The sequence below is a fragment of the Eschscholzia californica genome, unplaced genomic scaffold (genome assembly GCF_041429995.1).
Source record: "Eschscholzia californica isolate CP2 unplaced genomic scaffold, dmEscCali1.0.p SCAF_1, whole genome shotgun sequence".
Lineage (NCBI taxonomy): Eukaryota > Viridiplantae > Streptophyta > Magnoliopsida > Ranunculales > Papaveraceae > Eschscholzia > Eschscholzia californica.
The window spans coordinates 32,064,011-32,079,134 of record NW_028238198.1 but is presented as its reverse complement, the minus strand read 5'-3'; the positions used below and the strand labels follow the sequence as shown (position 1 = coordinate 32,079,134).

Below are 15,124 nucleotides of genomic sequence, written 5' to 3'. Positions count from 1 at the left end.
ACTTCTGAATGGTGTTGTTGATGCCTGGGACCTAGCTGTCAGCCCAAATATTAATATTATCTCTCGAGTGAAATTCCCAGGTGATAAGGTTATCTATCTGATTGTAATGTTTCCTGGGGACTTTCCAGTTCCAAGAGTGGTGTGATTTAGCTGGCTCAGGGGTGGTCGAGGTAGGAAAGTATTTGGCTTTTAGGACTTGGACCCAAAGAGCTTCGGGTTCAGACTTGAGGCGCCACGCCAATTTACTCAGAAGGGATGTGTTATCCAAATCTGGGTGATGGATACCTAATCCTCCTATTTCTTTGGGAGACAGATATATGACCATGCTTTGGTACATATACCTTTAGACTTTCCCCACCAGAAGGACTTTTAAAGAGTCTCCATGCTTTTGCTTACGCTTTTTGGGATTGCGAAGCATTGGATCTGGTATCGGGGAATGACCGAAGCAACAACTGAAATAACAACCGTTCGGCCCGCTTGAGAAGGGAGCGAGTGGTTCTACTTAGAAAGTTTATATTTAATTTGCTCGATAATGTTATTAAATACCTTGGTTTTCTGAGCTCGAATGAAGAGTTGGACTCCTAAGTACTTTTCAGAAGTGGAGGCAGATTTGACTTTTAGGGTTCGCATAATCATGCGTTTGAACTTTGGGTGGGAGTTTTAGGAATTGAAGATGTATGATTTAGCGTAATTTAACGTTTGCCCTGAGGAGGAGCAAAATAGGTTTAATATGTTTTTGAGGTTATGAATGTTATCGAGAGAGTTTCTACCGAAAATGATGCAGTCATCCACGAACAACAAGTGGGAGATGGAAAGGTTAGGATTGTTGGTGGGGAATCCTATAAATGGGTTGTGTTCAACGTTGGACGGGAACTCATTCTTTCCTTTAAAAAATGAAAGACACAACTACTCTCTCTTTATTTCACTAAAATCCGCATTATCACTCCTTTGTTTATTCCTCTAACCTACGTCTCGTTGTCTTATTCTAACAATTCTTGCGTATTCACCTACAAAGTCTCCTTTTACGAAATGCAAAACTCGTACAAATTAGAAACACACCTCATCAAGACAGGGATTGTTAACCGGCGACGATGAATTTTTCTTATCTTGTGTTCCTATTTAGGTGTGTGTTGTAGGTATGGATTACATATACTTTAGTAGATAAAAGGATGGACATTTGGCTACAACCTAACAAATTAATGATTGCTAACTCCCTAGTCAGGGTCGAGACAAACTTTGTTTTGTTGTTTGACGATGAAGGTGTTTACTCCCCTCCCTAAAAACAAAGTCTCGTTTTGTTTTCAAAATAGAATACCCTTCTCTGACCTAACAAAGACATATACGGTAGGTTAATATTGACTAGCATAAACCCTCCATTTGGAACCAATCGAGATAAACAGTCGGATTGATAGTTTAGTGAAGATGATAATAAAATTTATTCCATAAGATATCTTACACCCTTGTAGCAGTACCAACAATTGAGTGTATATCTCCCATCATCCAATTACTTCATTTCAGGTTTGTGATGGTAATTCATCTCTAAAAGTGGACGACCATTCGTAAGCAATATGAACTCTTTAACTGGTCCGAAAAGCTAACCTGGGTTTTAGATGAACTAAAACTCTCTTGACTTCTAACTCGTTTTCAAGAGACAATAAAATACTTTTGACTTCATACTATCGGATTTTAGGTAAACTAGATTGTTTTTAAGTTGATACTCTAGACGAACTAGAATTCTCTTGGTGTTCCCCATAAAGGTATTATTCTAGACACACTAGAATGCTCCTGACTTTCTCCATAGAGATGATATTATACACACTGGGGTGTTGAACTCTTAATGTTTAGTTTATTAAAAAAAAGATGAAATCTAGAGTTAGAGTTGGATCATGTTTATAAATTTCAAATAGACATATTTTAGGTACACTTTTGTCCACATTAGGAATGTTTTGGATGCCAAAAGGTAAATTTTCATGAAGAAACTTGTGGTTCTTTTGAATTGACTAAAAAGAAAATAGTGATAAGTATCCATTAGATCCAACCATATGCCTGAGAGTGTCTCGAAGCAAGGAGCATTTGAAACTGATAATGTTGGAAAGTGGCTTCTCAAATATCAAGAACGAAAGACTCCAAATACCTATTTTGATTCTTCTTCGGTTAGCTTTAACGACGACTTCACGAGAGGAGGTAGGGTCCTTACAAACAAACCAATGGTCAAATCCGTTCAATGTTCTGGATAAAAGAATCTCTAAAAATATCTGGTTTGAATCGATTCTTTATAAGGGCAAAACTGTTATGCTCATATAGAGATCACTAACAAAAGATTTCGGTGATTTGAATTTATTTAGACACATGCCATGGTCGTTGGTAGAGCGATCGGAAGGATATATCCGTTCGGTCTGAAGAAGATGTCCTTCCGAAGGTGTGTCCTTCGACCAAGGTGGCAATGCGATCAATTTGTCAGTTAGGATAACGATGACCATACGTGAAGATCATCCAGTCCGGTCCAATTAGGGGTCGTAATGCTTTGCTAGAAGCCAACTATGATCGTCGGATCAAGGAGTTGATTCGCGGCTAACATAGACCGGATCCTACAACGGATTACACATAAGAGTGGTAACTTGATCGGAGAGACTTGACTAAACGGGAACAGGCTAAAGATGGATGGGATCCAACTGGAAAGGCCGAAAGGGTTCGAATGGAGATTCGAACAAGATAGAAAGAACCGGGCCGTAAAAGGGGTGCCCGGAGGAAGGCTCATTAGGCCGGCCATGTGATGGCCGACCAGAGTAAGTGGGCCGGCCATAGAAAGCCCATGGTGGGTTGTTCTGGCCGGTCACACTTAAGGGATTGTCAAAATACCCCAAAAAGGTATTTTGGTAATTATCTTTTCTGTGACCCGAAAATAGAAAGACCTAATCTGAATGAGATTCTAATTAGGGTTTCTCTATATATAGGGTCAGTTGAGAACAGAAAAGGTGTGGATTTTTCTCTAGAAGAAAAATATACAGCTCTCTCTCTTTCAATATACAGCTAGTGGAGAGAGAGGAATATAGAGAAAAAAACTCCCGTTCTATCAATCTAGTCAAGAAGAAGAGTTCTTCTCAACCTTCTAGTAAGTCCTAGCAGTCTGAAAGGAAGGGAGATCAAGTCTATTCACTCGGTGTCTCAAGTAGAGGAGCTACACTTGGAGCTCTCGATCTTCACATGCGATTGGAATGGTTCGAGGGAAAAACGCGTTAAGGTATTTATCCCTCTTCTAGTTCATTGATTAGTTTATGCATATGATCCTGAGAAATCCAGTGTTAACATATGATGTTTGAGATTCTGCTTAGAACACTAGATAGTGTATAGGATACACACAAAACCCTACACGATCACGTCACATAATTGTATCTTCTGCTGATAATGTCTCTAAGTGGCAAGACATTATTTCAGCCTGCAAGCCTCCCTACTCCGCATTTATGATTAGAGCAAGGTTTAGGGGCAAAGCTAATTAATTAACTAAGAACTACCTCTTTACTTACGACTATGTCAGAGTATAGTTCCCACGTCCATATGAGACTTGTGATAACCCAACAATCTCTCTGTTTAGAGTTAAACTCAAGTGTCAAAGCTCTTCAGGGTCCATCCCCGTGATAGCTTTAACGGGAGCTTGCTTGAGTGGGTGTGAGCTCAACACATGTCGTTCAAATCAATATGTTGATTTATTGTCTGGTCAAAACTGACCAATATTTGGTTGACTGCGAGTCGAAGGAGAATTTATGAAGAAGATCATGAAGTTTGGACGATTTAGGGATCGTAATGTTTATCTACAAACTGACTAGGATCGTCGAATCACGGGGTAATTCGCGGCTAACTTCGTCCGGATCCTATACACCAAAGAGTGTCAATTTGGTCGGAAGATATGACTAGAGGGATGGGACATAAAAGCACGGATTAGATCCGAAAATATGTCCAAAAGGCCCGACAAAAGCTAAGGCAAAGATAGTACGAAGACCCGCCCAAAAAGAGTTTTGGGTCGGGCTCTTAAGGCCCATTAGTGGGTCGGGCAAGGCATGGTCGACCAAACTAATGGGGCCGACTAGACCTAGCCCTTTAGGGCATAGGGTGGCCGACCATAAGAAAAATACAAGGAGTTTATATTTTATGAAATCCTAAGTCTGTTTCTATTTTGGCTTTTAGGATTTCTAATTATGATTGGACTCTGACTTAAGGGATTTTATATAAGGGCCTCATTAGAACGGAATTATGTGTCAAAAATTGTGAAAGAGCTCTCTGACTTTACAACATCAAGTAGAGATAGAAAGAGAGAATAATTCCCAACTATCTATCTAGTCTAAAGAAGCGCCTAACCATCGTAGAGTTCTAGTTAACTTGAAAGGGGAGATCAAGTTGATTCCTCGGGTGTCTCAAGTAGAGGAGCTACAACTGGAGCTCTTGGTCTTCGAGAAAGCAATCATATTAGTGTGGGAATTAGCGTCTAAACTAACTTAGTTCATATTTAGCTTATGCATGAGATCCTGAGGATACTAGTGTTAGACGTTAGATGTATGAGATTCCGCTTAAAACACTAGGAAACACCATAACACAACACGAGTCCCGTCACTCTTTAACGGAATGAAGAAATCATAGGTAGCAATATAACTCTATCAAAACCTTTCAACTTTCCAGAGCAAGTCATCGAAAAAAATCTCTGAATATCAATCATACGGTAATTTAATCTGAGCAAGCGTACTTTGGGCTAAGCAGTACACGGTGTTCTCCCGCAATCCTGCGCTCGTCTTGTAAGACAAAGTTGTCTTGAAGCAACTGCGGGCCATAACTGCTTCGACTTACTACCTCCGTATGCATCCATTTTGCTTGCGTCATCCAACACTTGTGGATGTGTTTTATTTATTTCTAAATGTCGATGTCCAGTCTGCTCGATAACCCGAACGATCGTTTACAGATCCCACCTCTAGTCACTTTCCACGTGGCCCTAATTTAAGCACGTTCTCTAATGTTCCAACCGTTAGGGTGATTCGTTTTGTTTCCAACGAATTCCAAACCCTTTGTTACTAGGCCTGTAAACGGCAGCTTATCGGATCCGATAAGCTATCCGAATATCTGTATCCGATAATCAGGGGCGGAGCCACTAGTGGGCTCCGCCGGGCTGCAGCCCGGGTGATATTAATATAATAAAGGTTAGTTGGTACCTTTATTCACGTAAAGATCTTTGGCTGAGTGGTAAAAGCTTTCAAATCTTTAGCTTGAAACCTAGTGGTCACGAGTTCGAGCCCGGCCACACTCAGTTTTTGAGATTTTTTTATTACTTCTACTTTTCAGCCCGTCCCTTAGTTAATTCCTGGCTCCGCCTCTGCCGATAATTATCCGACGGATATTATAAATCAATATCCGAATCCGATAATATTAATGGATATCGGATAATATCTGATATCCGAAACTTTAACAAAATTTCAATTTTTCCTTAAATTTTTAACCATTAGATCTAAATGATAAATCTCAACCTTACATTTTATATATTAATATGAATAAATTTTTTTTATTTTTTATTTTTTTATGTTACTTATCGATACAGATATTTATCGGATCGAATATTAGTGCATCCGTAACCGATGAGCACATATCCGATAAGGAATATCCGAATCTGTATCCGAAATTTCGGATATTTTTGTAAAATTTGAATACGGATGCGGATCAGATGTCGAATATTCGGATACCCATTGACAGGCTTACTAATGAATGATGAAAACATCAGTTAACATACTTTCTCCATTTGGCTCAACATGACCGCTGATCGGGCACTTGGGGCCTTCTTAAAGGTTGTCTGAAGCACGCCAACAAGATGAACGGGGAGTCGTCCGCTTTGTTTTGCGAATTCATTGAGAATCGTCAAACTTCCTTGTTTGACTTTGCTCTCAAACAAATTGGTTCATTTGCTTTTTAGTCCTTAACTTAGCAAAATATTGTTAAATTTAACCGATTTACATCGAAACTCCAAACTTGATTATTTTATTTATCTAGAATCAGATTTGAGTGATTCTTAGCTCTAAATTCAAGAGTTCCACGAAACGTACCTGAAGTCATGTCTCGTTCTGAGCTTGACGAGTTGAAATGATCTCAAACCGGCTTGAGTTCTAACATCTTTTACATTTATTTCACACTAACCTTTAATAGGTTTTTTATCCTATTAAAACAACAACCTTTAAGAGTAATTGATAATTCCAGATATATTATTTTTCGTTAGAGTAAGGTTGAAGTTAAAGTCTCAACTGTGGAGATGCACACATATCAACCTATTGATGTGGATTTCATAATCACAACATAATTTATTGATAGTGCAAAATCACAACCTTGAGTATAACCTATGCAAAAAAAATCTTTTGTTGGGTAATTTTGTAAGAGAGTTGGTTGGTTAATGCATGCCTTTTAATTAGTAGGTGGTCCACGTGAAGACTGAGTGTAAGGCTAATGATCTTGTCCAAAGAAAGAATATTTAACTAGAGGATTTTATATCTATAATAATTTTCTCTCAATCTTTGTTCCAAAAATTTGTATCTTTAGCTTTATCTTTTATTTTATTTTATAATGTTTGATTATTCATCATTATGTTTCACATTTGTAGTATTGGGACTTTATAAGAACTTAGTGAAACCTAGAATCCATAATGTAAGGACTAGTTAGGAACATTGCATTTAGGGGAGGCAGGAACATGTGCATTTAGGAAGAGGCATCCCAGAAATAGTCCATACCTGAATAACTAGGGTTTGTTAACAACTATATAATGGGGTAAGAGCATCCTAATGGTTCGCTCTAAAAAAAAATCACTGAAAATGAATCTTTAGAAAAACAAAAATTGTGTTATGAAGCAACTGGTTCCAAAGGAAAATTTTAAAAATCCTACCAAATCAGTGTTAATCTCACAAATTCTTATTTTTATCATTTTTAACTATTATTTAAAAAAAATCAGATTATATAATACAAAATTTGGTTTAGTTAAATGGTTTTACTCATTCATGCATGCATTAACAAAAATTAATATTAATTGGAAAAGGACCAAATCTGAAAACTTTGTTGTTTTCCAGTCTTGTTTGAGTGGGAGATGCTAAAAAAAAATTAATTGAGATTTACGAATAAGTGCAACGAGCAGTTTTTCAATTCTAACACTGAAATAAGAAACTAAGACGTTTTGGTGGTTGTTTTTTCGCATAAACTAACTAAATTTTGTATTTCTTTCCCAGTTGAAAGTACAGGATAATAATCACTGGCACTCCAAAAGAGAAAAAAGGGGCAAAAGTAAAAGAAGATGAGAAAAGAAGAGACAAATTTCTTCTTGCTTTTGGAAAAAATTGCAATTAAGGATTGAAAAGAAACCGCAAATGAAACTGATAAATTTTTTTTCGATACTACTTGATGTAGTGGTTGGTCACTTACTTTGTAATTTGAAAATTCCAGATTTTATTATCAGTAGAAGTAAAAATCCACGAACTATAAATATTGGGGTGAATTTAACAAGGTCTCCACCTCGTCTTGCTGTTCCAAAACACTTAAAAGATAAGAAAAATGAAACTTAGCATCACTCTCTCACCATTAATTGGTAATTAGAAAATCTTCACAAACGATTTTTGAACAAAAAGTGATTTCTGAAAGAAAAAACAATTTCAAGAAAATTGTGTTATTAAAATATAATTTTCAAAAAAAGCTTTAAACAAAAGAGGATTTTGGAGAAAATTATTATTGCAAAAACTGTTATTTTTAGTAAAAATATGGTTTTTAGAAAAACAATTAAAAGAAATGGTCTCGTACAAAACAGTTTTCAAAATAACGATTTTACAATAAACCCTTTTCGTTTTTTTTTAAAACAGTGTTCAAAATTTTTTTAAGAGAAGTGTTTAAAATAACTTAAATAATTATAAATCTTAAATTCTTAGTAGTTACTAAACAAACCAGAAATAATCATTTCAATTCATGAATCGTGAAATCATGCCACTTAAAATCCTTGAGATCACAATTCCGTCCTCCAAACCACCACATTTTTTATTTGGTTTGCAAAATTGTAGTCAAAATTGGAAGTCTCATGTGAAAAAAGAAAAGAAAAGCGATCTCTTTATTCTTTCAAAATTAAAGCGATCTCTTTATTTTCTTCTTTTTTTATGTTGAAAGAAGTGATCTCTTTATTGAAAAATCAAAACTAAACATTAGTGTTCTTTTGTAGACCCTAGGCAGCGTATCCTACATTCATCTAGCTACGGGCGTGCCTCCATCCCATCCATCCGGGGGACCCCAAAAAAGGGTAAAGGCCCCCCTTGATGCTTTTTTGTCTCCTAAATTTGGCATTTCCCGCCAACGCGAGAAATCAAACTTCCACGGGAATTCTATTTCCGGGTCATCCATTCTCAACCCATGCGTGCAAATCCACGAAACCCGGCAACATGACGTGAAAGCACGTCCTAATCTTTACTGACCCGCTTTATTCGGGTATGGGTTCACCTCGTTCATTACCCAGTTTACTTTTTCCCGGGCGAGGAAAATTTTTTTCTAGAGAGAGAAAGTGAGATAAAGCAGAGGCGAGAATTTAAATGGAGTGAGAGAAATTTGAAATCCGTTATTTGTCTGAACACAGGAATCAAAGATCACAAATTTTCTCTCTCTAGAACTGATTACTTTCTTCTTTTACTTCATTAATAGAGACCATGAATCTTCTCTCACTAGTGCTAGTTTATTCCTTTCTTCTTTAAGAAGAAACTCGCGTTTCCGATCACTTTCTCTCTCTAGAGAGAGATTTTTCATCATTCTTTTCTGATCTAAAAAATTTATCACAAGTTTAGATCTCTTTATTTACTTTCTCTCTCTCTCTAACTAAGTTCATCATCTTCTTCTTTTGATTTCTGATGTTTGAACACATTTAGTAGAATTGAGAAATTATAATTATTACACAGTATGGCCGGTAGAAGTCATGGAGCTTCGATCATTGATCCAACTCAACAAGAACGGGTAAATTCATCTCTTTTTTTTTATTCTGTGAACTTCAAATTTGTTAGGATTTTGATTTTTTTGCACTTGTTTATGGTTATTTTTGGTATGCATTCATTACATTTTAGGGCAATGTGAGAGAAACTTGTTACTTTTGTTCTATAACTATTCATATTCCCTGTGTGATGTGATGGATTAAGAACGTTCAGATTGAACTGAAATATACTAACTGAGTGGTGTTTCTTTTCACTTGAATCTGTCTCGTTTGACTTGTCTTACCATGAATACTCAAAATCAACCATTCAGACCAGCTCACCAGCCACACATAATCCTAAATCCGACTAAAGTAAATTCAGACCTCGAGTCAGATTTCATATCTGACTTTTAAACCGATCACGTATGGGCCTAGCTCATACCATGTTAAGTTTGTGGGTCATCCAACTCAAAACCAATTGGCAATGAGTGGAGGTGACCTATACATTATATTCTTGGTTGCTAGTTACCCCTTCTCCCATGTAGGTTTATTTTTTGGAAATGGTAAGATTCGAATCCTGGTCTGTCTGGTGGAAGGATTTACATGTGGCCACTCAACTAAAGTGAGCTTAATAGTAGAAAGTTTAGCTTTCATGTAGACCCATTCTACCATTCTTTATGGTTAAAATTTTGATGGAATAATTTGTTTTGTGTGATCAGGTAGAATCTTTGTCCCCTTGGGTTAAAATTCCATCTTTTGCTCCTATTGTTGTTCCTATCAATTTATCTGTTATGTTGCCCCTGAATACATTTTCTTTTAGTGATTTGTTTTCACACTTGTGGTGATTTGTTTTTCGTTGTCCTCCGCTATTAAGGAGTGGGTTCAGCATTTGCTTCTCCATGTCATCTTTTTCTGCAATTTTGGAATCCATTTATGAGTCTATATAGACTAAAAAGTTGATTTTAGTGTTTAATTTAGGCAGGTGATTGTTTCTCTCTTAAATGGAAATGATGTGCTTACTACTAGCTTATGCCCTATAGAAATTAGAAAGTGCATTTCTTCCTAGATCAAAGATATCACTGCAATTTGAGGTGCTTGTAGATATATAACATTTTTATTAAATGCTTTAACTTGCAGAGAAGAAGATGGAGAGGTTGTTTGGGTGGTTTGTCATGCTTCAAATCAAATAAAGGTGGGAAACGAATTGTACCTGCTTTTCGTATTCCAGAAGGTAACTCATCAGAAAATCGCTCAAACGGCACTCAACCTGATCGACATACTAATCAAGCTACAACTATAAACCCATCTCTTCTAGCTCCACCATCTTCACCAATATCGTATATCAATTCTGCACTTCCTTCAACTGCTCAATCACCCAATTGTTTCCTATCATCTGCTGCCAATTCTCCATTAGGTCCATCTTCTAATATGTATATCACAGGACCTTATGCTCATGAAACTCAGCTCGTTTCTCCTCCCGGGTTTTATACAACTGAGCCATCCACCGCTCCTTTCACTCCTCCACAAGAATCAAACCATCTCACTACTTTCTCATCTCCGGATGTTCCTTATGCTCAGTTTCTTTCATCTTCAATGGATCTTAAAACTTCTGGGAAATCAAGCTACGTTTCTGGTACTGATCTTCAATCAACCTACCCACTTTATCCTGAAAGTCCTGCCAGTAGTCTCATATCACCTATGTCAGGAACTTTTGGTGATGGACTATCTTCATCTTTTCGCAAACGGGATTTTCGTGCGCGATGGGACTCTTCAATTTCTCCCCAAAACTCTCTATCTCCTAGCCCGCCATCTAGTTTATTTGGGGTCGATACAACCTCATCCAAGAATCTTATGCAGTCTCAAGATTGTGGTTTATTCGATCCTGCTAGATCTGCACAATTTTATCTAGATCAAGCTCAGCAGTCTTTTCATTCATATTCTCCTAATGGGGGGAGTCCTATTGCTTCTAGAGAAGCAGATAACCATCTGGCCAACGGAAAGAACATTAAAAAGGCAGAAGTGGAAGAAATTGAAGCTTATAGAGCTTCCTTCGGATTCAGTGCAGATGAAATTATCACAACTTCCCATTATGTTGAGATTTCAGAAGACGTATTAGATGAGAACTTTTCCATGGCTCCCTTCTCGACGTCAACACAGATGATGAACTTCGAAGAATCACCTGAAATGCTAACTGGTGAAGAGAAGAAGCAGACGACGAAGATGAAGTTACTGGATTTCAGAGGCCCAAAATCAACATCAAACCAGTTTCTGAGTGGGGTTCATGGTAAAGTGAAAGAGAACTTAAGAAACGGTTTTAGAGGTAAACAATCCTCATCCAATATCACTATCTCTTCCAGTCACTTCGCTCGTTTTCTTTTTCTCCTTTGCTTGGTTATTATTTTCTTATAATCTTCTTTAACGTGTCTCAGATCGTAGATCAGAGAAACTGTCAGGGGATCTTACTGAGATAAAGAAGCAGGACGACCATGCTATGACTGATGAAGAAGACATATCTTCAACGATGGGTAGTTCGAAATTGAGCAAGAGATACCACAAGCTAGATTCATCAAACTCAGACGCCGAAATTGATTATAGGAGAGGGAGATATTTAAGTGAGGTAAAATAAGATTTTGCTTGGTTCTGACAACAGATTCACATAACAAGAGAGTTGTTTGCAAATTATGATTAATTATCGACGTAAGTCTTCTATCATCCAGATCTTTGTTTTGGTTCTCGCGACACTATCTGTTTTTGTCTTATGTATTGTTGGCTGCCGTTTTTTAATATCCTGCTGTCGTGTTTATATATGGTAAGGAGTTGTTACGATGTTTCTTATAATGCATGTGTGTATATAGCAGTGGCGAATTTGAGTAAACTCTTACTTGCTTGATTAGTTGATTTAGCAGTTTTCTTATGCTTATTGTTCAGTTTATTACTTGCTTGAAAAGATGATTGTCGCTTGCAAAATCTAATTTGTTGCTTGCTGAGATATAAACTGCAGAGAGCAAACTAGGAAAACAGATGTAAATAGGAAGAACTAATTGTCGAGATCCCCATAAAAACAAGCATGTGAACTTTTCTTAACATCCAGATCTTGTCATTTTCTCCCGACGTTACTAGATACTCTCTTCCCACTAGCGTACTGCATACCTGATTCACGTACCCTTTTTGGGTGGGTTCGCAATCCAGTACTCCAAAGACAGCGTATCGAAATATTTAGTCTTAATAAACCCAAAGTCTTTGTAAAAAATATATACTTTCTACTAGTTCAATAGTTTAGATTTCAAATTTTATGGAGACAAAATATCTGAAATAGGTGTATCTATAACAAATGCATCATAAGGGTACATATTGTATAGAAAAAATAGTCAAAAACGTATTGGAACCGAAATAGCGAACCGAAGAAGTATATCCCTAACGTACCCGATACTCACATGGTAGCGTACGGCGTACCGGTACCCGTAACGGAGCGATCCGCGTTCCAGGTAACCTTGTTTTCTCCTCTTGTGAAAGTTGTCAATCTGTTCGGGAAACATCTTTCTGCATATTAAGAACAGTTCTAAAGCTTTCCCAGAGCTTCCTTCTGAGCATAACCAGTTTATCATAGCACTTCACAGGAAAACATCAGCATCCTAAACCCTTTCACAAACTGAATGAGCTGAGTTGCTGAAGGTGAATCACACCAACACTAAAATGTCCGGAACTCATAGAAGTATGAAAAATGACATCCCTTTGAAGCATTTCACGATTTGTAGAAAATATCGAGCTTCGTAGTAAAAAAGATAAGAGTCCGCGAAGCCATTTGTGAAGCTAGGAAAATTTTTGGTAGAAATGAAGAATATGAGTTGTTTTTATCAGGAAATAGATACACTTCTCTTTAAGGTTTTAGGGTGGAGATTGATGATTTCGTTAGTTTATGTGGCAGAGATAGTTATGTTCTCATGGTATTGGAGGAAAATCTGTCAGTTTCTTTTTTGTTTGTTAATTGTGATGACGTTAATGTTTAGATTTGAACGGGTAAATATATAGGTTATGCGACTAGGGTCTTGCTTGGGATATTGGGCATTTGCAATTGTACACTAGCCATTTACTAGGGATTGTGAAAGTAAGCACAACACACGAGACATTTGTGACGATACATGAGAGGTATGCGGCAATGTGCCAGGCATTTGCGATTCACGACAATGTCCAAGACATAGAGAGCTTTCCAATAGTAAGCATGAGCATTTGTAGCTACACACGTGCTACGTTTACAATCATATGCAAGCATTTGAGACAATACATACAAAACATTCGAGACGATGTGCATCGGCATTATGCAAGGTGTATGTGACTGTACAAGATGACATTTGTGGTAGTAATTTTAGGGGAGATTTGCAGTTTGGACTCCCTTTCGTATAATTGACTTGCTGTTTGGACTCATTTTTGACGGAATCACCTTGGAATATAATCAATATTGCACTTTGTATCCCCCAATTTATTTAACTCAACAACAAGTGTTCTAATGGCCATGGAGGTCTGGATTTAGGGCTTATCCCACAAATTGCACCCTTTAGCGGGAGATTTGCTGTTTTGACCCCCTTTCGTATAAATGACTTGCTGTTTGGACTCCCTTTTTCCAGAGTTGCATTTTGGACTCCCTTTTTCAAATAAAAAGTTAAATATAACAGTTCAAAAATAAATGGGACATGAAAAATACTATTATACCCTAACTATAGATAAAAAAAATACTATTTTACCCTCTACTTACCCTAACCAACCTAAGTAGTTAAACCACAAGTTAACCAAACCCGCGTACTGACCCGCGAGCTGACTCTGGAATGGAAGGAATGAAGAACGATTCTTCTTCTTCGTCACTGTTAATGGCGGAAGAAGTAGAAGGAAGATCAAGAGAACTGAAAAAGTGTCGGGAATGGACGAAACAAAGTTTAATTCTTCTTCTTGATCACTTCCAATGGTGGATAAGGTAGAAGAAAGGCCGGCAGATTTGGAAAAAGTTTCTGAAACAGAGGAGATGAAGATTGATTCTCCATTTTCACTTTCATTGGCAGAAAAACTAAGAGGAGGATCAAGAGAATTGAAAAAAGCTTCTGAAATGGAGCAAATAAGGATTATAAGGTGCGAGTCTCTAACGGCAGCCATCTCGGTAGTGGGGGAAGTAAGTTGTTACTGTATAAAACGAATTTTGGGGAAACATAAAAGTTGGGAGCTTTAGGGTCTGACCTGGTGGGATCACACCCAACTTGAAGTGCCAATTAATCTCAATTCATTCCGAAGAACAACTCCAGAACCCAATTCTCTCCAATGCTCAAGAACTTTTAAGTTATTATTTAGCTTCCATGGCCTTTTTTCCTTTCTAATGCTCAAGAACTTCCAAGTTATTATTTAGCTTCCAAGGTCGATCGATTCATCGATCTTCATTTCCTGAGACTTGGATAAAGCTTCTAAAACAAAAGAAATTAAAATTGGTTCATCACTACACGAAGAATTACAAGGAGAATCAGAAAACTTCGAGGAAACTTTTGAAACTAAAGACATAAAGGGTGACCAACCATCTTTAATTTCAATTGCTGAATGAATCGTAGGAAGGTTTGAAAACTTGGAAACTGGTATAGCTTTTTGATGTTTCAGTGTGCATTATAGTATGGAAGAAGAAGATGAGTTAAATAGAAGGGGGTCCAAATTGCAATATTGATTATATAAGGATAAAGTGGGTATTTTTCAAAATATAACTCTAGAGACGGAATATTCCTATGTGATTCCGTCAAAAGGGAGTCCAAAGTGCAACTCTGGAAAAAGGGAGTCCAAACCGCAAGTCAATTATACGAAAGGGGGTCCAAACCGCAAATCTCCCCCATTTAAAACTTACCCATTCCAAGGTTGACTTGAATTTCCATTTCCATGGTTAAGACCAGCCTAAAGGAATTGAAGATGGGCATTGAGATGTGAAAGAATCCAAGAACGGGGTTAATATCAGGGATATGGCATCGAAGACATAGTGTTTAACCATGGCTTTGATAATCAATTGCACAAGTGGCTAACCCGAATTTGGTGAAATGAATGGCTTTAGCTGGATAAAAAGACTACATTCTCCAGTGAAGCCATGGATGAGGGCAAGGATACCATTGTTTTGGTCGGTGGGGAAGGATCCATAATTGGGTGAAATTGTTTAGGCCT

At 37.4% G+C, this 15,124-nt stretch overlaps 1 protein-coding gene across 1 annotated transcript; it reads left to right on the top strand.

Annotated features, from left to right (window-relative positions):
• Positions 1-8,407: 8,407 nt before the first annotated feature.
• LOC147566113 (uncharacterized protein At1g76660-like) lies at positions 8,408-11,861 on the top strand. Its single transcript, XM_086652595.1, has 3 exons — positions 8,408-8,994; positions 10,085-11,267; positions 11,377-11,861. Exons 1-3 carry the CDS (start codon positions 8,941-8,943, stop codon positions 11,571-11,573), a joined length of 1,434 nt encoding a protein of 477 aa, XP_086508721.1. The 5' UTR covers positions 8,408-8,940; the 3' UTR covers positions 11,574-11,861.
• Positions 11,862-15,124: the final 3,263 nt, after the last annotated feature.